A 22,465-nucleotide genomic window follows, 5' to 3' on the forward strand; every position below is an offset into this window, starting at 1 on the left:
TGCATGCTGCACCCCGATTATGTGAAGGCATAAAAAGGAAAGTTGGGGGAGCGGAAGATGAGACAGTGTTTTTGATCACGTCTGAGGGGATGAGAGTGGTTCCTTCTTGGCGAGGTCTAAGGGAATCTCTCCCTGGCTGTTGACTGCATTTAAAAGGTGCTAGCTGTTAGAAGACAGAATTTAAGAGGACCTCTCCTTCTCCCCTTTCCTCCATTCACCCAACCCCATCGGAATGAAATGGTGCCATGAATCTTGAAAAAGGAAAGACTGAAATATACTCCCTTCCTCACCCAGCTCATCTACTCCTCCCTCCCTCCCAACGTTTGCTTGTGAGGTGGCGAGAAGGAATGGCCCTCACATATGCTGCATTAGTTTATGTGTCGGGGGGCTAGGGTCAGTCTGTAATATCTGGAGTATTTCTCCTGTCTTATCCGGTGTTCTGTGTAAATTTAAGTAAGCTCCCTCTAATTATCTCTCTCTCCCTCTCCCTCCCGGAGGACCTGAGCCCTGGGACCATGCCTCAGGACTACCTGGCCTGATGACTCCTTGCTGTCCCCAGTCCACCTGGTCATGCTGCTTTTACAATTTCAACTGTTCTGCAAGTGGCTATGGAACCCTGACCTGTTCACCGGACGTGCTACTTTGTCCTGGACCTGCTGTTTTCGACTCACTCTACCGCACTTGCGGTCTCTAACTCTGAATGCTCGCCTATGAAAAGCCAACTGACATTTACTCCTGAGGTGTTGCAGTCTCTACAACCACTGTGGTTATTATTATTTGACCTTGCTGGTCATCTATGAACGTTTGCACATCTTGGCCATGTACTGTTATAGTCTCCACCCAGCACAGCCAGAAGAGTACTGGCCACCACTCAGAGCCTGGTACCTCTCTAGGTTTCTTCCTAGGTTCTTGCCTTTCTAGGGAGTTTTTCCTAGCCACTGTGCTTCTACATCTGCATTGCTTGCTGTTTGGGATTTTAGGCTGGGTTTCTGTACAGCACTTTGTGACATCGGCCGATGTAAAAAGGGCTTTATAAATCCATTTGATTGATATGGGACTGGAAAACACCTCTTCACAGGACTCAGCTTGTGTAACACATTACTAAGGGAGACAATAGGCTTCTGAAACCATTATCTGTAATTTAATTTATTAATTAATTTAAGGCAACAACAAAAATTAAAACAATTTATTGTCTTGAATATTTTCCTTTCACCCTCTTTACTCTTACCATTATTGCTGAATAGAAACAATCAATGCATCTCTTTCTAGAAATCATTATATGACTGCTACAAAATAACATGATCCATTGGGTAGGGCTGAGTCCTGTTCACAACTCAAGTCATATTGATTAGGTCAACGGTCACCTTCTCCTTTAACATTAAGACTTGTCTCTAGATCATATCACAAACAAAACACACACACACACACACCCTCTGTATGTGAATATTGAAAGACATGATGGAGTATGACATAGTACTGCGTGAAGTTAGTCATCAGGAGTCAGGACTGTACTGTCTGTGCAGATTGTCTCTGGGGTAATGAGGCGTGGTATTAGAGAATGCTGACACTGCACAGAGGACTATTACATACAGGCAAAATACACTTTGATTTTCACCTAGCATGTACTCCGCAGCTCTCACAAATTAATAATGTGTCAATGCTTCATCTGATGGATCTGACAAACACACACACAAGAGGAGGGTGTGGGGAGAATTTGAAGGAGAGGTAGAATAAGAAGAGGAGAGGAGATGAGAGGTGAGTGCTAGGTTGTGTTTATACGTCAAGGAAGATTTTTGAGACACCTGTAATACATTTCCCTTTAGAGTATAAAACAGGAACACCCACCTTGTACTGTACATTCTATATTCCTCCTCTGATCTAAGTCCTGTCACCAGTCAACTTTTCTATTTTCAAGACTGCTTGTCAAAACATAATATACAAAAGAAATTAAAGTAAAGCACAGCGTGTCACATTCAGGATTTCATGTTCTATTCCTGACCTCAGCTGGGTTTTAGCAGGAACTCAGCCGCTACGCTTTCCTACCCACAGTCCTCTCTAAGCCAAGCTCACCAGCCAAGGATCTGATTGGGTGTGAAAACTGAGCCTGACGGAAATTGATTGCATGGATGTCATGCTCCTCAATTAAAATAGTTATTGTAGTTTTAAAAGTTCTGAAAGCAATAAGATCCATTTTGTTACACCACCAGCAGCCTTCTTCAAGGTCACTCCAACGTCAGCAGACATGAAGAGGAAAGGAGACTCTCTCTAGTGTTGGTCTCCTGGACAGAGGTAGGAGGAGAGAGAGGAGTGGGAGGTGATTTGTCAGGGGGCGTGTCCCATTGAGGATCCGGATCTGCCCTCTCCGTAGTCCCTGGGGTCTCGTCTCGGCTCAGGGAGTCTGATGGAACGAGACACACAAGAACATCTTCGTGAGAAGAAAATCTCTCTCTCTTTCTCTCACACACACAAACACACACAGACGCACAAACTACATGTCACCAATCAAATCTTAATTTTGACATTTTGTATAGAAATCTTTCTACTTAGTGGCTGTCGAGTGACGCAGATAAAGTGATTGCCAAATTGGTGGAGCCTGTAGCAATCAGATAGAGTGTAATAGATTCCATTCCACTGGGGACAGGCTGCACTAATCATATCCCTTAATTGGACAACGTTCTGAGGGTGATAGAACGACAGAACCGAGAGAGAAGGGAGAGGAAAAATACATAGTTCTCCCCTCCTGCTCTCATCCTCCTCCTCTCATCCCTCCTCTTACGTCTCCCCGTCCTCCCTGAGAGAGAGAAGACAAGAAACAGACATACTCCTCCTCACGTCTGCACACTTATCCTCCTCTTTTTCTCTATATCCTTTCCTCCCTTCCTTCTACCCACTTCCTACTCTTCCCCCTCAAACGTTTTATATCCCCACTCTGCTAACTGATCTTTCTCTGTACTTCTAACCATTCTCTCTTCTTACCCCCTTTCCCCTCCGAAAGACCACATCTCTGCTGGCGCTTACTCTGTCTGATTCCAAACATCCCTCTCTCCCCTCTCTCTCCTATCCTCTCTTGTTGGGATCTGGTCAAAGAGCCTATCCTCTGTTCTCACTTCTTTTAACAACCTGTACCAAGCATTCCTCTGTCCTTCCTCCCTCTCCTGCTCCCCAGCCTTAGACTGAGGTGCTGTCTCAGGCAGCAGAGCACCACATCCATTAACCAGGAGCAGGCATGCAGCTATCTCTGAGCCCTACTAAGCCCACCTCTGTGTGTGTGTGTGTGTGTGTGTGTGTGTGTGTGTGTGTGTGTGTGTGTGTGTGTGTGTGTGTGTGTGTGTGTGTGTGTGTGTGTGTGTGTGTGTGTGTGTGTGTGTGTGTGTGTGTTTGTTTGTTTGTTTTGCTCTGCAGTGTGTGTATGTATATGTGAGTGTACATGTGAGTTTGCTCTGCAGTGTTTGTGTATGTTCTGTTATGTGTATGTGCATACTTCTCTTCTGGCTGCAGATACAAATACCTCTGGTTCTGCACCTCAACACACCTCTCAGCCAACAAGGGCACCTCATCAAAGAGTAGACACTCAAACAAACACACATATGCACACGCACACACAGACACACACACACACCATTCCCCCATGCCTGACATGAGGGGGAGAAGCTGAGTTAAGGGAGAAACTCAGAAAGGCTTTTTTGTGTTAGGCAAATTCATCTTTTATCTCCAGTCAACCAAAAAGTCTCCCTGCTGTTTGACATAATTACAAATATATTTACATGGCTCCCCTACGTTGATAAATGAACTATTTCTATTGCAATTGTCCTGGCTCAGCCCTAGGAGCCATGGATGTAATAACGTATACAGTATATTCTACCCGACCCACAGGAGAGGCCATTTTGTCTAGAGAGAAAGAGAGAAAGCAGGGATAGAGTTAACATGGAAGAAATGTCAGAATAAAGAGATAAATATTCCCTACAAGGTTAGAATACCTCTTTCTTTTTACCTGTCTCTCTCTGTTTCTCTGGAAATGCACACATGCACATGCACGCACACTTCCCCATCGTCTCTCTCTCTTTCTCTCCAGCTCTCTCCACCACCTCTCCATCTCTCCCTCCGCTCTGCCCTGGTTAGAACAGTCGAGTTGTGGGGAAATGCTATCTTAAAGAGGACTTCCGGGTTCTTACCAGCCATTTCTTATTTATGGGCTTTAATGTAGTCGATGCATTATTGATCACAGCCAATCATTTCCTCCTCCCCTTGCTTGTGACCGTGGCCCATGGATAGGGGGCAGGCTGAGCTGAAAAGCCCAATGTGGAGGTCACTGCAGAGTCTGGGGTTGGGACAGTCCTGGGGCTCCTGGGTGATGGACGGAGAGATGGGGTCTAAATGGATGGGGTCGGATGTGTATCTTGTGTGAGTGTGAGAGACAAAGCTGAGAGAGAGAGAGTGCTGTGGGGGGAAAAATTAGCTGAAAGTGTCAAACGTCTCCAAATCGTACTAATATCCACTGACTGGTTAAATTGGAAATGCCTAGCCAGTCACCCCTAAAACGAACCCATCACTCATTTTGGAAAACTTTAGGTGCCCTGCGAGGAACCAGAGAGTAGGATCAAGCACCATGTTGCCGACACACTTTTCTCTCTCTGTTCTTTTTCTGGCGTCGTTGCTGAGGTCTATAGAGACAGACAGAGAGGGAATGAGGGAGGGAGAGATGCAGAGAGGGAGGAGGGGAGCGAGCTGTGCCCTGATTGAGTTTGAATTCCCTGCTCTTGGCCTAGAAACGCAGGGCTTCTAAGTCATCTTCCGGAAATGCGCCCATCACGCTCCAGCCTTGCCTCCTCAATCTTGTCACAAGTGTAGAGAGGAGTAGGCAGGATGCAGTCGCAGGTTTAGAACTACTGAGATAAATTAAAGCACCATATAGAAAAGCGGGACGAAACCCAAAGTGCAAAATAATAAAGTACTCAGGAAAAACTAGGAGAGATTCCTCTCAGGAAAACAAGCAACATATACAATGACTGAGTATATATACAGTGATAGAGTGGGGGTTTGGAACCAGGTGTGTGTGTAATGATGACGAGACAAGTCCGGGGTTGATGAGTGAAGGGCGTTTGCCAGCAACAGGTTCGGCAGCAAATAGAAGGCCCGGCGATGTCTTGACTTCCACCGAAGGTAGTCCCTCTCCCTGTTCAGGCGGCGCTCAGCGGTCGGCGTCGCCGGCCTACTAGCCATCACCGATCCTTTTTTCCTTTTCTGTTTGTTTTGTCTTTGGTTCTTTCACACCTGGTTTCATTTGCCTTAATTTCTGTGTGTATATATTTACCCTGTTGCCTGCCTAGGTTTGTGCAGGATTGTTTTATTTTGTGATGTAGCTCGGTGAGGTTGTGCCCATTTTTTTTGTTTCACGCATTAAATAAGAGTGTGTTATTTAGGAGCTTTGTTAGTTCCTCCTTGCGTGAGGAACGGGTGTCTCTGTTGTCGATGGCGTTTGACTTTTGGATTGTGCCATACCTGTATTTGGTGGACTTGCCTATTAAAAGTACGCATCTCAGACATCTCTGCTCTCCTGCGCCGGACTCCTTCACCTACCTCCTAACGCAACATTGTCACAGGCGACGCCTGAGCTGGACAGGAGGGGGAACCAAAGCGAAGGCTGGTGTGACAGTACACTCCGATCCTCTGGGTCATGCACCCGGGACAACGCATCGGCCTTGACGTTCTTAGATCCCGGGCGGGAGGAGAGGGTAAAGTCAAACCTGGCGAAGAATAGGGCCCACTTGGCCTGACGCGGGTTCAGCCTCGCTGCTCGAATATACTCTAGGTTCCGGTGTTCCGTCCAAACCAGGAATGGGTGTTGACCACACTCCAGCTAGTGCCACCATGTTTTCAGCGCCTTCTTGACGGCCAGCAACTCACGATCCCCCCATGTCGTAATTCCGCTCCGGGGGAGACAGCTTCCATGAGTAGAAGGCACATAGATGGAGTTTAGGTGGCGATCCAGTGCGTTGGGAGAGAACAGCCCCTACTCCAACCTCGGAGGCGTCTACCTCCACGAAGAAGGGAAGAGACGGGTCAGGATGAGCCAGAACAGGTGCGTTCGTAAAACGTTCCTTTAGCGTACGGAAGGCTTCATTGTCCTCCTCAGTCCAGTGCAGCTGTCGTGAACCTCCCTTCAGGAGAGAGGTGAGAGGGGCCACCACTGTGCTGAAACCCCAAATAAAGCACCTGAAATAATTGGCAAAACCTAGGAAGCGCTGCACCGCCTTTATGTTGGATGGAACAGGCCACGACCATACTGCACTGACCCTCTGCTCATCCATCTCCACTCCCGCGTTGGATATCCGATAGCCCAGGAAGGAGACCTCCTGCTGGAAGAAAAGGCACTTCTCCACCTTGGCGTACAGGCGATACCCTATCAGCTTCTCCAAAACGGACCTGACATGAGAGACATGTTGCTTGCATGTAGTGGCGTACACCAAGATGTCGTCTATGTACACCACTACACAGCGATCCAACATGTCTCTAAACACCTTGTTAATGAAGGATTGTAACACCAAGTGTGCATTTGTCAGGCCGTAGGGCATTACCCTGTATTCATAGTGCCCGGTGCTGAAGGCGGTCTTCCATTCATCCCCCTCTCTGATGTGCACCGGGTTGTAGGCACTGCATAAATCCAGTTTGGTAAAGTACTGAGCACCGTGCATCTGTTCGATCACAGTGGGTATGAGAGGCAGGGGATAACTGAATTTAACAGTTGCCTTATTCAGCGTCCGGTAATCGATACGGGGTAGAGACCTCCGTCCTTTTTCTTCAAGAAAAAGAAGCTGGAGGAGGCCGGAGAGGTGGACGGACGGAGGAATCCTTGGGCAAGTGCCTCCTCGACGTAGACCTCCATGGCTTTGGTCTCTGCATGCGAGAGACGGTAGATGTGCCCCCGCGGGAGGGTAGAACCAGGCAGTAGGTCGATAGTGCAGTCCCATGGGCGATGAGGGGGCAGGCATGTGGCAAGAGTCTTCAAAAAAGCCACCTGTTGGTCCCGGTATTTCTCAGGGATAGGGACGTGGGTGGCCTGGTCCGGACTTTCCAAAGATGCGGCACAGATTGACACAGAGACACCTTCCCTGACACTCCTGCAACCAACCCAATAGCCTCCTCTCTGTCCACGATATCCTGGGGTTATGCAACTGTAACCAGGGGAAACCTAAAACTACGGGGTATGCAGGAGAGTCTAAGATGAGGAAAGTGATGCGTTCATGGTGGTTGTGAGCAACTGTGAGGGAAATGGGAATTGTGGTCTGGCACACCAGTCCTGTTCCTAGGGGACGGTTGTCTAGGGCATGGACTGGGATAGGGGGTTGTAAAGGGACTAGAGGAATGTGTAATGATAAGGCCACTGACTGGTCTAGGAAATTGCCTGCAGAACCTGAGTCCACTAGGACAGGACTCAGTGGGGGGCCAGGATAGTCCGGGAAGGTGACAGGAAGGAGGACGGTCTGGGTGGACAGAGAAGATCAAGGCACGTCCACGCCTACCTGGGAAGGTGCAGGAGCGCTTCTTGGCCTGTCGCTTCCTCGCCTGGTTCTCCTTCTGGGACATGTGTTCCATTGTGGTCCGACTCCCTGCAAAAGGAGCAGAGACCCTGTTGATGCGTTGACGTTCCTCTGGGGAAGGTGCATTGTGCCCACTTCCATGAGCTCAGTCTCGCTGGAGGTTCCTGGGAGATACTCAAAACCCTGGGATGGGGGACGGCATCCAGGAGATTATCCAGGCGGATGGCCATGGCGATGAGCTGGTCCAGCGTGAGGTCCTCATCGCAACAGGCCAGCTCGGTCTGGATGTCCGCCTGTAGCCCGCTGCGGAAAATTATCAACAGGGCCTGGTCGTTCCATCCAGTGAACGCAGCTACCGTCCCGGAAATCCAGAGCATACTCAGATGCTGTCTTGCCCCTGGTGCAGATGGAGGAGACGCTCATAGGACTGCAATTCTAGTCCGTCCCTTTCCCAGACTACGTGAGCCCACTCCAGAGCCGGGCCTGTCAGCACCGAGATCACCAAGGCCCCATGGCCCTCTCGTAGGCCGTCCCGGCATAACGGGCAAGGTGGAGGTCCCACTGCAGGAGAAACCCCCTAGCTGGCGTGCCATCAAACCGCTACGGGAGGGGCAGGTGGACGTTGCTGATTGGACTGGGTGATGTAAATGGTGGTGGGGTGGCTGGAACGACCACATCGAGCTGGGAAGGTGGTGGTGTTGCCTGCAGGTGGCGTACGGTCCGGAGCACCTTGTCCATGGCAGTCCCGATGTGCTCCAGGCACGAGTCGTGGTATAGGCGCTTCACTCCGATAGCGGAGAGGTTGGGATGTCCTGCTGCTTCCTGTTCTGTTGGGTCTGTCATTCTGTCACAAGTGCAGAGAGAAGTAGGCAGGAGGCAGTCGCAGGTTTAGAACTACTGAGATTTATAACCTCACTAGGGTATGTGAGACGGTAGCGTCCCACCTCGTCAACAGCCAGTGAAACTGCAGGGCGCCAAATTCAAAACAACAGAAATCCCATAATTTAAAGTCCTCAAACATACAAGTATTTTACACCATTTTAAAGATACACTTGTTGTAAATCCAGCCAAAGTGTCCGATTTCAAGAAGGTTTTACGACGAAAGCACCACAAACGATTATGTTAGGTTAGAGCCAAGTCACAGAAAAAGACAGCCATTTTTCCAGCCAAAGAGAGGAGTAACAAAAAGCAGAAATAGAGATAAAATGTATCACTAACCTTTGATGATCTTCATCAGATGACACTCATAGGACTTCATGTTACACAATACATGTATGTTTTGTTCGGTAAAGTTCAAATTTATATCCAAAAATCAGAGTTTAGGCGGGATGCTACAGTCTCACTTGGCAAAAAGCCAGAGAAAATGCAGAGCGCCAAATTCAAATGAATTACTATAAAAATTACTATAAAAATCTAACTTTCATTAAATCACACATGAAAGATACCAAATTAAAGCTACACTGGTTGTGATTCCAGCCAACATGTCAGAATTCAAATAGGCTTTTCGGCGAAAGCAAACGATGCTATTATCTCAGGATAGCACCATTGTAAACACAGAGAGAGAAGCATATTTCGACCCTGCAGGCGCGACACAAAATGCAGAAATAAAAATATAATTCATGCCTTACCTTTGACGAGCTTCTGTTGTTGGCACTCCAATATGTCCCATAAACATCACAAATGGTCCTTTTCTTCGATTAATTCCGTCGATATATATCCAAAATGTCAATTTATTTGGCGTGTTTGATCCAGAAAAATACCGGTTCCAAATTGTGAAACGTGACTACAAAATATCTCAAAGGTTACCTATAAACTTTGCCAAAAAATTTCAAACTACTTTTGTAATACAACTTTAGGATTTTTTAAAATGTAAATAATCGATAAAATTGAAGACGGGATGATCTGTGTTCAATACAGGATTAAAACCAACTGTAGCTAGCTTTCTGGTCACGCGCTTCTAACAAACAGGACACTTCGAGTGACCCTCCTTCAAGATGGCCGTACTTCTTCATTACACAAAGGAATAACCTCAACCAATTTCTAAAGACTGTTGACATCCAGTGGAAGCGGTAGGAACTGCAAGAAGGTCCCTTAGAAATCTGGTTTCCCAATGAAAATCATTGAAAAGAGAGTGACCTCAAAAAAAGATCTGAATGGTTTGTCCTCGGGGTTTCGCCTGCTAAATAAGTTCTGTTATACTCACAGACATGATTCAAACAGTTTTAGAAACTTCAGAGTGTTTTCTATCCAAATATACTAATAATATGCATATCTTATCTTCTGGGGATGAGTAGCTGGCAGTTGAATTTGGGCATGCTTTTCATCCAAAATTCCCGAATGCTGCACCCTACCCAAGAGAAGTTAAGGAGAAGTGGATCTAACATTCCATGTATAACACTTGATCTTTGATCAACATTTATTATGAGTATTTCTGGAAATTGTTGTGGCTCTCTGCAAAATCACCGGATGTTTTTGGAACTACTGAATATAACGCGCCAATGTATACTGAGATTTTTTGATATAAATATGAACTTTACCGAACAAAACATACATGTATCGTGTAACATGAAGTCCTATGAGTGTCATCTGATGAAGATCATCAAAGGTTAGTGATTAATTTTATCGTTATTTCTGCTTTTTGTGACTTCTGTCTTTGGCTGGAAAAATGGCTGTGTTTTTCTGTGATTTGGCGGTGACCTAACATAATCGTTTGTGGTGCTTTCGCTGTAAAGCCTTTTTGAAATCGGACACTGTGGTGGGATTAACAACAAGATTAAATTTAATATGGTATAAGATACTTGTAGGAATTTAAATTATGGGATTTCTGTTGTTTGAATTTGGCGCCCTGCACATTCACTGGCTGTTGTCATATCGATCCCGTTAACGGGATTGCAGCTATAAGAAGTTTTAACATCACAAACAGCTCTGAGACATGGACCGACCGAGAGGGAAAGTGGTAGAAGGAAGGAGAAAGGGAGAGAGAGAGAGAGAATGAGAGAAAGTATGAGTGATGAAGAATGAGTGCGGGTTAGCAAGAGAACAAGAAAAGAAAGAGTTAGTCCACCCACATAAAATAACTAAAGTTTACTATAGAATATTACAGTACTTACTATAAAATGTTGTAGTAAACTGTACTATACTGTAGAATACTATACTACACACTGTAGTATCCCCCAATCATGTGTAGTATTTAGTATATAATTTTGCAGTATACTGTAGTAAATACTACAGAATTGTCCACGATAACACTGCAGTCCGCAAAAACACTATATTTTTTAAACTATAGTAAATACTACATTATTCAATTTGCATATACCCTGCCCATTCCCCTCCCCCATATCCCAATTTGTGCAACCCATAACTGAGAAACTTACATGCCAAGTATATTTCATATTGTGTTCCCTACAGAAGCCCTGAACTCTCCATTCAGAACCCAGTCCTACCTACAGGCTATGGAACATTTGCTCTTTTATTCTTTCTCCAGTAGGTTTCCTCAAGGAGAAAGCCACCCACTTCTACATCAAAGATAATAAAACACTTTAGTAAATGTACCCCAAAAACACTACAGTAAATCCTATCAGCGCTGCAGATTTTGCAACAAAGAGACAGAATCATGAGATCACTTGTTTTGGTACTGCCCTTATGTAGCTTGTTTTTGGTCGCAGGTTCAGGAATGACTGAAGAATTGCAACATTTACCTGGAGCTAATTCTGCAAATAGCACTCCTGGGTGTGTCTTAATCCATTATATAACACTCTTAGCAAAAATGTTTATCTGTAGAAACTATGAGAATAGAAAGCTTTTCGAACTTTTCTAAAACATCACAGCACAGTTGAAAAAAGATGGCAATTAGAAATCAAAATTGGATGACCTTCAGAGATAAATGGGAGGGGTTGAGGGTAGCTGAAGGGTGCGATTAAAAAACAGTAAATTCAACAGTATACTGCAGTAAATACTACAGTATTCACTATTGTGTTTTTGCAGACTTCAGAGGCACTATAGTATTTTTTACATTGGGCAGATGGCGGTCCCTTGTGGAAAACGAAAGCAGGGGTATGATGGGTAATTTGACTTATCACAGCGAACGCTCCACTGGGTCTAATTGACCATTGTCCTGCAGGACACCATCTCTCTTTTCCTCTCTCGGTCTCTCTCTCTTCCTTTCTCTGTCTCTCTTTCTCTCTCCTTTCCTCTCTCTTCCACTCACCATCCCAATCTCTCTCTCTTTTCTGGTTAATGTCAGTAGATCAGTCCTCCACCATTCATCCGACAGCTGTTCTGTGGAAAATGTGTAATTTAGAAATGGCCCCTGCTCATCCACCTGTCCCTGGGAAACCCTGTGCCAGTCCCCAGCACTTTGTACTGCAATCATCCTACCATGGAGAATATCAGCTGGGGATGAAGTGTGATGAGAAGAAATGCAGAGTGGAAGGAGTGGATGGAGGGAGTGAAGGATGGAGGGAATGAGTGAGAGAGAGACATGGAAAGGTGGAGAGGAAGAGAAAAAAAGATCACAGCTTCACATGAAGCCTGGGGAGGAAATGGATTCTCTGTCAGAGTGATTCAGAGGAAGCAGGAGGAACTGCAATAATGTAAATTGGAGATTGTGTGTGTGTGTGTGTGTCTGTGTCAGCGCGTAGAGTTTCATATGTTGAAAGGGAAGAGAGGATTTTGTAAATGTATGCTTCCACCACATCACCTCTAGATAAGAGCTGTGAATAGCTATTCAGTAAGTGGATCTTTCTACATACAGCTGTTATTGACGTTGGAGTGTCTATTATAAACTGAAGCGGCTTGCTGAGGCAACCTTCCCCGACCTGACAGGGAGTGAACACCTGCCGGCCAGTCCACTCACTCATCATCATCTCACTCTTCACTTCACAGCAGCCACCACACATACACATACTGTATACACACACACGCACCCACGCACACACCCACTAAAATAGAGACAAAGACAGAACAGAAGGCCTAATAAAGCTGTGAAACAAAGCCGCAGAGGGAAAAAAGACATGAGTAGAGGTACTACTCCATGATAAAGGAGATATCAGCGCAAACCATTCAGAGCGTTGCTTGACATAATTCCCAGAACATTCTTTTCAACAATTCCTTTGATAAAGCTATCTGAAGACTGAGTTGCAGTAGAGAGAGAGAAAAAAACAAAAAGCTATCTAGCCACCAATCACATCCTGAATCTACAAGGAGAGTCTCAGAAACATGACTTTAGGCTTCAGCGGTGATTAGGGTCTGGTTTCAATGACGGACACTTTTGGCAACTTCAATAAGGGTAAAAAAAATACATCTGGGGTGGGTCCTCTTCAGACAGACAACTCTCCCAACAAATCACAAGGCAGACATGTCAGAACATTGCGAAATGCAGTTATTAAAATACTAGGGTTGGAGCGAAAACCTAAAGGACGATAACTCTCCAGGAACAGGGTTGAGGAGCCCTGCTCTATGCCAATTGACGTTCTATTACTACAGACATGTTCAGCTGGAACATTTGAAAATTGTGGGAGGCAACCCAGATGGGAGCCTGTCATATGATGTAACACATACAGTATCAGTCAAAAGTTTGGACACACCTACTCATTCAAGGGTTTTTCTTGATTTTACTATTTCCTACATTTAGGAATAGTAGTGAATACATCAAAACTAGGAAATAACACATATGGAATCACGTAGTAACAAAAAAAGTGTTAAACAAATAAAACATATATTTTATATTTCAGAGATTTCAAAGTAGCCACCCTTTACCTTGATGACAGCTTCGCACACTCTTGGCATTATCTCAACCATCTTCATGAGGTAGTCACCTGGAATGCATTTCAATTAACAGGTGTGCCTTGTTAAAAGTTAATTTGTGGAATTTCTCTCCTTCTTAATGTGTTTGAGCCAATCAGTTGTGTTGTGACAAGGTAGGGGTGGTATACAGAAGATAGACCGATTTGGTAAAAGACCAAGTCCATATTCTGACAAGAAAAGCTCAAATAAGCAAAGAGAAACGACAGTCCATCATTACTGGCATGCCACACAACTGATTGGCTCAAAAGCATTAAGAAGGAAAGAAATTCCACAAATTAACTTTGAACAAGGCACACCTGTTAATTGAAATGCATTCCAGGTGACTACCTCATGAAGCTGGTTGAGAGAATGCCAAGAGTGTGCAAAGCTGTCATCAAAGCAAAGGGTGGCTACTTCGAAGAATCTCAAATCTAAAAAATACTTTAATTAGTTTTAACACTTTTTTGGCTACTACATGATTCCATATGTGTTATTTCATAGTTGTGATGTCTTCACTATTATTCTACAATGTAGAAATTAGTAAAAATAAAGAAAAAAACCTTGAATGAGTAGGTGTGTCCAAACTTTTGACTGGTACTGTAGATGTATACCAATCTATTTTACTAGCCATGTTATCACAGCAATATTGATACTGCTTTCCCTCATACATACATGTATACAGTACTGTACTGTTAATGGTGACTGAAGTCTATTCACTCACAGGGCCAGGAGAACATCTTCTCATAGGTAAATAATGCACCTATGATTACACTGGCACGGTGCGTGTAAGATATAATCTGTTCGCTACAGGCAGAGAAGCGGAGGGTGCTGCCGCTTCTTATAACCTGTAGTTTACATTGCAAGTGATTGATGTGAGCAAAACGCTGCTGAGTACAGTAGGGAAAGTATCCATATCTTTATCTTACTGATCCACAGCCTCCAGCGGCCCTGATTCCAGCTCATGTTCATGCATGCCATTACGTAAAAATGTACATTATAAAATTCACTGGATACTACCACTCACTTGCCCAAGAAGATATCCATGCAATCTACCCACCACGTGTAGCATACAATAGCCTGAATATGCCTCTGTGTGCTACCGGCTCTAAACCACAACGCTGGAACACATAAGGTCAGTGATGTGGAATTAAATCAAGCGTAGTTGATGTTCATCCAATCTGAATAATCATTGAGGAGATAGATTGTGTGTATTAGTAGCAGTGTTACAGCTGTTATCCACCAAGAGCCAATTTCCTGTGCGCGTCGACAATGTACACACCTGCCTTAATTGTTTACAGGAATGAACAAAGAGACATTCTGATAAGAGCATTAATCATGGTAAAGAGTCAATCTGACATAGGTTCATTTAGTGCTTTATCAATCACTGTTGCCACAGAGGCAATTGAGGAGAGTTGCATCGAGAAATGCTGCCGCCTGCGTAGGGCGAAGAAATAAAATCGCTCATTAATTAGTAATGTGAAATAAAAATTGGGGCTAAACAGAACGACACAAAGCGGCCTAGCGGCTCGGCAGGGAGGGATGTTTGTGTAGCACGTGTCACGTGGCTGATAATTCCCCCATAAAGCCATTCTTCACAGACATGTAAATAGACGATAAACAATTAGAGTACATCCTGGGCTGAGCCTGCGCCTGCCTCCTATACCACCTCCAGAGTCTTTAAAGTCCTATTAGCCGTCATTAGTTTCTAAAGAGCTTCCTATAGAAGAGGGGAGAGAGAAAAACAACATAAAAGTGGAGGCCTAGGTATAAAAAGAGGAGAAGGAGGAGAAACAGGAGAGAGAGAGAAGTCTCTAGTGGAAGCTATGGAGCAGGCCTGAAAAGAAGATGCCATTCGTTTCATTCTCCTCCATCATTCTATCAGGGGCCAGATGGAGAAATGGAGCATATCAGTGCTTACAGTAATAATGTAGTTTAATGTAGACCAATGTGTCGGGATCCCCCAAGCAAGCAGCCTGCAGAACACACCAGACAGACAGGCAGGCAGGCAGGAAATAGGGAAGTGAAGGACCCAAAACAACCAAGGCCTTGCATAGTACTGGAGCCCTCTGTGTTCACGATGCACTATAAAGACTTGTCCCCAGAGTGTGCAATGCCGTTTGGTCCTGGGTTTCATTGGGACTGCATATGGGAACAGGGCCTGGAGTAGTATGGTATTGTACCACTCACCACCTCCCAGACGATGACTGTAAGTTGCGTCCCAAATGGTACTCTATTCTCTATATAGTGCACTACTTTTGACCAGAGCCTCATGGACCCTGGTCAAGAGTACTGCACTATAAAGGGAATAGGGTACCATTTGGGACACACCCGATGACTGTAGAGTGTAGAGTCCCACCCTATGTCAGAGGGTAATAGAGCAGAGGCTATAACCAGCTTGGACAAGTCACTCCTATGGAACTGCTGAGAGGTCACAGAACGGTCACACTGGGTTCTGGAACATTGTGGAAATGATAAGCTGTAGCACATGGTTGAATGGAGAAAAAGTTATTTGGAGTGACGAGGGGGTCATGGGAATTCCAATGTGACCAAGTGCCGGTGTCGCAGCCCAATGCTGCCAACTGTGTTGTAGTGTAACCGTAGCATTTGATCACAACATTAACCATTTAGTTATAGCAGAGATGGACCTTGATTAGCTGAATCAGGTTTTTCGGAGAAGCACTGGAACAAAATCCTTCACACTCAGTTAGCGCTCCCTGAATGTGAGTGTTTGTGTGGGCTGCACACCTGAAATGGGTGGCAAAACGTGTCAGAAGAAAGTCTTATGCCAATCAGGAGTAAAATAAAGTATTTGGATCTTTCTGCGGTTAACTTTGACATTTCTACCGAGGAGAGCAGAGTTTGGAGGAATCTGTCTTTTCTCTCCAGTTTCTTGCCAAGGATCCAAACTTTAAACCAGGTTTATTTTCCTCATCTCAGTTGAAAAAGCCTCTTTCTTCACTACTTCTCTAAATATATCTTAAACTTCTCTCCAGAAAGTTGGAGATTCAAGGACAGCTGAGAGAAAAACAGCATGGAGATAAACTTGTATCTATCCCTCTATTAAACCACACCTCTGTTGTGCTGAGAAATCAATAGCTAACAGGGGATAAATAACAGTAAAACCATCCCCCATCCCCACACTCCCTCCTCCTCTCCTCTTCTCTGTGCTTATAAGAGCCATCAATCTTGCTCTACTAGAGGGGAACTCCCCCTGGTGTGATATGAATATCAGGCCCATGTGATGTATGTTATGAGATGTATAGGCGCCGGGCCATTATGAAGAGTGACTGGTCACAGCGCCCTCCCGCCCACAAACATGGCACGCACTTACTCACGCACTCACTCACTCACGCACGCACACACGCACTCACGCACACACACACAGAGAAAGGGTTAAGCAGACTGGCACATCTGACTGGCACAGATTACTGGCGCCACCACCATTGGAGAATCACCCAGGTGCCGAGGCAAGCTGTCCGGGAATGTTTCAGAATGCTGTCTGAGTGTGCTCTCTCGGCGCGATGTTATGGAAATCACTTTCTCACCTTCTCTCCCTTCGTCAGAGATGGAGAGATGGCAGAGGCACATATGGTAGCAGAAAAGGAGGAGAGGGAGAGAGTGTGGCGGAGAAGTGACAGCCTGGCTATTAGGCAAAGCCTTCTGTCATGTGAACACTCCCCCCATACAAGTCCTGTCATCCACACATACATAGCCCTAGTCTGAAGGACACACAGGAAGCCTCTACCATCTTCTCTGCCTGCCTGTGTGCTGCTGTCTAAACGTTCTTCTCCTGATAAATGTCCCCTGTCCCTCAGTTCCACATGTCCTCTGATAAATATATATTTTTTAATCGACTGACAGAATTTGCCCTGAATACTAACCACTGGGGATATCATTGATTACATAACTTTTCATGTTTGAGCATACAATCAGTGCCCTCATAATGAACCAGACAGAACAGAATAGAGCTGTGAGAATTTGTGTATGCCTGGTCCCAGTGTCTGTGGTTCCTGTAGTAGTAGCTGAGACAGGAACAGAAAGAGAAACATGCAGAGACACTGCCACTGGGGCCTGACAGCTCCACAGTGTTAGCTGCTAGCTGGATGACTAATAAACTTTTATGTGTGCTAATGCATCTTGTAAAGCGTCTGTCATAAAAGCATGCCAACTCCTGGAGTTAAACCCCCCGATGATATTTCAGGATAGCACTAGACAGAAGGCAATTGAAGTGTTTTGGGAAATCCAGTGGCCTGTCCATCCATGCCTGTTAGTAAAAACACATCCCTACTACCAGGGCACAACCACATAAATACCTTCAGTGGAGGCTAGGGGGGAAACAACGACGCTGTCATTTAAATCAGTCCAAGTCCACAGCAACCAGAAAACATTCACATCTACAGTATAAAAACTACCACGATAACAACCTCCTTCTCACCTCAAACATGTCATTCAAACGAAGAAAAACTAATCAGCAATCTGCCTCAACAGCCCCGCTCAATCCAAAGCTGGAAAAAAACAACACACAAAGTGAAAATAGTAAAAAAGAAATAAGCTGTCTGGATGTTTGACTAGTGAGAGGATGTGTGCTATGTGGTGTGCATATTAACACACCCTCTATAGCAGGGTAATTAAGAACTGGCCCCTCCACTCGCTCTACTCCTCCCTGCCCCTACATTCCACTCAAGGTTGCCTTCTCCCTCCACCGCCGAATACTGATGCTGAGGTGGGAGGCAACACAACGCCACGGCAACACATAAATCGCCACTGCGACAGCGACTGTCGGGAGGCTGCTGAATTAAACATGCCATGACAATCGTCACGCTGTCCCTCTCTCTCTCTGGACGGAGGGAGGGAGGAAAGGAGAGGAGGGACAGAAGTCTTTGGCCTTTCTACCCTGCTGAAGTGTGTGTTGTGATGTCACGCGATTCGGCGGGCCCCTGCCTGCAGTGGGACGGGAGTGGGGCTGCGGCTGGGGGATGAGGGGTTGTGATGTGACACTGCGGTGGTGCTGGGTGATAATGTCGCTCTGCTGCTGCCGCGTTGACAGGTCATTCGAGGGGCTGGAGTTTGATAAGCAGCTGATTCATCAGCCTTTGTTCAGCTCATCGCTATCACCCTCCAGCATCTCCACTGAGCTGACACCAAACCTAGAACACTACCCCGGGGTGTCAAGGTTTGTTGCACTGTGTGTTTCGATCGGTCGCAGTGTGTGTATGTGTGAGTGAATGTGTGTGTGAGAGAGAGAAATCGAGAGAGAAATTGAGAGAGAGAGACAAAGAAAGACAAAATATGAGCATGAACACTCCAGTAGTGTTTGTGCGTGTTGTGTTCAGTCTTGTGACTGTTTGCATGAATAATGTTTCTGTGTGCTGTAACTTCTAGAGTGTGTATGTGTGGGAGTACGCTCTACAGAGATACAGGGTGGCAATCTGCTTTGGGAAGCACACCGGCACTCAAAGAAAGAAAGGAGAGAGAGAGATTGTGCACTTGCTTTTTTCTGTATCTGTTTCTGTACGTGTGTGTTTTCACAGACAAAAGAAGAGGGAGTGTTATCCCCAGTTACTGAGTGCCCAGTTATTCCAACTTTAAAAAACTCTCTGTCCCAGAAAACACTAAAGCAGACATTGACTGTCTTTTCACAACCAATAGGCCTGCTTTGTGTAAGACCCACAGTTCTACCAGCCTGGAGACTTAGACTGCTACACTGACCTTTAGCTGCTAGTTGAAATGGATGCTGTACGTAGCCAGTGCTCCGCTCCGTGACGATGATGACCCTGCCTGGTCTCGTCACGCTGTAACAGAATGCTTCCCTCCAGATGTTGACTAGTCAAACTACACAGAGAATCACAACACATCTGTGTTCTACGATATACTGCTCCCACCTTCGCCTGCTGTCTACCTCTCTCTCTTCCTGGGGGGGGGGGGGGGGGGGGGGGCAAGATAGGCCACGAAACCAAATGAATGGTTTAAACATATTTTAAATAGTCTACACACGCAAATGACAAAACACATTAACAATTGTTCAATTTGGTTTCATGGCCTGCCAGCAAACAAGAAAACGATCATCCAGAGGCGGTGCTCCTAGTAGCCGGGGACTTTAATGCAGGGAAACTTAAATCCGTTTAACCAAATTTCTATCAGCATGTTAAAAGTGCAAGCAGAGTTTACTTTACTCCACACACAGAGTTGCATACAAAGCTCTCCCTCGCCCTCCATTTGACAAATCTGACCATAATTATATCCTCCTGATTCCTGCTTGCAAGCAAAAATTAAAGCAGGAAGCACCAGTGACTAGATCAATAAAAAAAAGTGGTCAGATGAAGCAGATGCTAAGCTACAGGACTGTTTTGCTAGCACAGACTGGAATATGTTCCGGGGTGGCTCCGATGGCAATGAGGACTACACCACATCAGTCATTGGCTTCATCAATAAGTGCATCGATGACGTCGTCCCCACAGTGACCATACGTACATACCCCAACCAAAAGCCATGGATTACAGGCAAAATCCGCGCTGAGACAAAGGCTAGAGCTGCCGCTTTCAAGGAGCGGGACTTTAACCCGGAAGCTTAGAAGAAATCCCGCTATAACCTCCGATGAACCATCAAACAGGCAAAGCATCAATACAGGACTAAGATTGAATCATACTACACCGGCTCTGACGCTCGTCGGATGTGGCACGGCTTGCAAACCATTACAGACTACAAAGGGAAGCACAGCCGAGAGCTGCCCAGTGACACAAGCCTACCAGACGAGCTAAACTACTTCTATGCTCACTTCGAGGCAAATAACACTGAAACATGCATGGGAGCATCAGCTGTTCCAGAAGACTGTGTGATCATGTAAGACCTTTAAACAGGTCAACATTCACAAGGCCGCAGGGCCAGATGGATTACCAAGATGTGTACTGCGAGCATGTGCTAACCAACTGGCAAGTGTCTTCACTGATATTTTGAACATCTCCCTGCCCTAGTCTGTAATAACAACATGTTAAAGCAGACCACCATCATGCCTGTGCCCAAGAACACTAAGGTAACCTGCTTAAATGACTACCGACCCGTAGCACTCACGTCTGTAGCCATTAAGTGCCTTGAAAGGCTGGTAATTGCTCTAATCAACATCGTTATCCCAGAAACCCTAGACCCACTCCAAATTGCATACCACCCCAACAGATCCACAGATGATGAAATCTCCATTGCAATACACACGGCCCTTTCCCACCTGGACAAAAGGAACACCTATGTGAGAATGCTATTCATTGATTACAGCTCAGCGTTCAATACCATAGTGTCCTCAAAGCTCATCAATAAGCTAAGGACCCTGGGACTAAACACCTCCCTCTGCAGCTGTATCCTGGACTTCCTGACGGGCCACCCCCAGGTGGTAAGGTTAGGCAACAACACATCCGCCACGCTGAACCTTAACATATGGGCCCCTCAGTGGTGCGTGCTCAGTCCCCTCCTGTACTCCCTGTTCACTCATGACTGCACGGCAAGGCAATACCATCATTAAGTTTGCCGATGACACAACAGTGGTAGGCCTGATCACCGACAACGACAAGACAGCCTATAGGGAGGAGGTCAGAGACCGTGTGGTGCCAGGACAACAACCTCTCCCTCAACGTGATCAAGACAAAGGAGATGATTGTGGACTACAGGAAAAAGAGGACCGAACACTCACCCATTCTCATCGATGGGGCTGCAGTGGAGCATGTTGAGAGCTTCAAGTTCCTTGATGTCTACATCACCAACAAACTAACATGGTCCAAGCACACCAAGACAGTCGTGAAGAGGGCACGATGAAAACTATTCCCCCTCAGGAGACTGAAAAGATTTGGCATGGGTCCTCAGATCATCAAAAGGTTCTACAGCTGCACCATCGAGAGCATCCTGACTGGTTGCATCACTGCCTGCTATGGCAACTGCTCGGCCTCTGACCGCAAGGCACTACAGAGGGTAGTGCGAACGGCCCAGTACATCACTGGGCCAAGCTTCCTGCCATCCAGGACCTCTATACCAGGCGGTGTCAGAGGAAGGCCCTAAAAATTGTCAATGACTCCTGCCACCCTAGTCATAGACTGCTCTCTCTGCTACCGCATGGCAAGCGGTACCGGTGTGCCAAGTCTAGGTCCAAGAGGCTTCTAAACAGCTTCTACCCCCAAGCCATAAGACTCCTGAACACATAATCAAAAGGCTACCCAGACTATTGCCCTCTCTCCCCCTCTTTTACACCGCTGCTACTCTCTGTTAACTTCTATTCATAGTCACTTTAAAAACTCTACCTATATGTACATATTACTTCAACTAACCGGTGCCCCAGCACATTGACTCTGTACCGGTACCCCCCTGTATATAGTCTCGCTATTGTTATTTTACTGCTGCTCTTTAATTACTTGTTACTTTTATTTCTTATTCTTATCTGTATTTTTTGAAACGGCATTGTTGGTTAGGGGCTCGTAACTAAGCATTTCACTGTCAGGTCTACACCTGTTGTATTTGGCGCATGTGACCATTTGAGTCAAACAGTTGTACTGAGCTCACAAGGCCACAGTACAGTACTTGGACTTGGTAGGAAGTGTAATACTTGGTAATATATTGGATACCACAAGCTTATCAGCAAGAGCATCCCTGGAGGCAGATACAATGCAATGTGCAACACAGGAGAAGATAGCAAACTGTTTATACCACCGTACACACTGGAGTTTGCTGTCAGACTAACCTATTGTTGTTGTTTTGTGCACTGGAGCCCTATGTGATACTGTATGATTCACTAGGCTTGCTCCCATTTTTCATCCCCTATTCCTCTATATTACTGCATGCCCAGAAAGCTACAATCTCCCCCATTTTACCATCTCCCCTCTTTCCCTTCTCTGTTCTGAGTTAAACAGGATCTCATCTTCTTGAATACTTAAAGCGGTACGCTCTTGATCCCCTTGTTAGATAGTTGAAGTACATCCTCTCCTGGCTCCTTTTCAATGTCACCAGAAAACGCTGAGGATAACTGCGTTCAAATGAATGAGTAGGCAAACACGGTGTGTTTGACACTGACAAACCGACAAACACACTCAGAAATAGACAATCCATTATTTACAGACACTATATGCTTATTTCATTTTATTTAACCAGGAAAGTTCACTCAGTACACT

At 45.6% G+C, this 22,465-nt stretch overlaps 1 protein-coding gene across 5 annotated transcripts in view; it reads right to left on the bottom strand.

Moving 5' to 3' along the window:
- Nucleotides 1-1,119: 1,119 nt before the first annotated feature.
- Nucleotides 1,120-22,465, bottom strand: part of LOC120066375 (tripartite motif-containing protein 44-like) — an 84,692-nt gene continuing 63,346 nt past the window's right edge. For all 5 annotated transcript variants that reach the window (XM_039017702.1, XM_039017700.1, XM_039017698.1 and 2 more), the window contains one exon: nt 1,120-2,398. In XM_039017702.1, coding sequence (XP_038873630.1) covers nt 2,390-2,398 — 9 coding nt within the window. In that variant the 3' untranslated portion in view covers nt 1,120-2,389. The remainder of the gene's footprint in view (nt 2,399-22,465) is intronic.

The sequence above is a fragment of the Salvelinus namaycush genome, chromosome 21 (genome assembly GCF_016432855.1).
Source record: "Salvelinus namaycush isolate Seneca chromosome 21, SaNama_1.0, whole genome shotgun sequence".
NCBI lineage: Eukaryota > Metazoa > Chordata > Actinopteri > Salmoniformes > Salmonidae > Salvelinus > Salvelinus namaycush.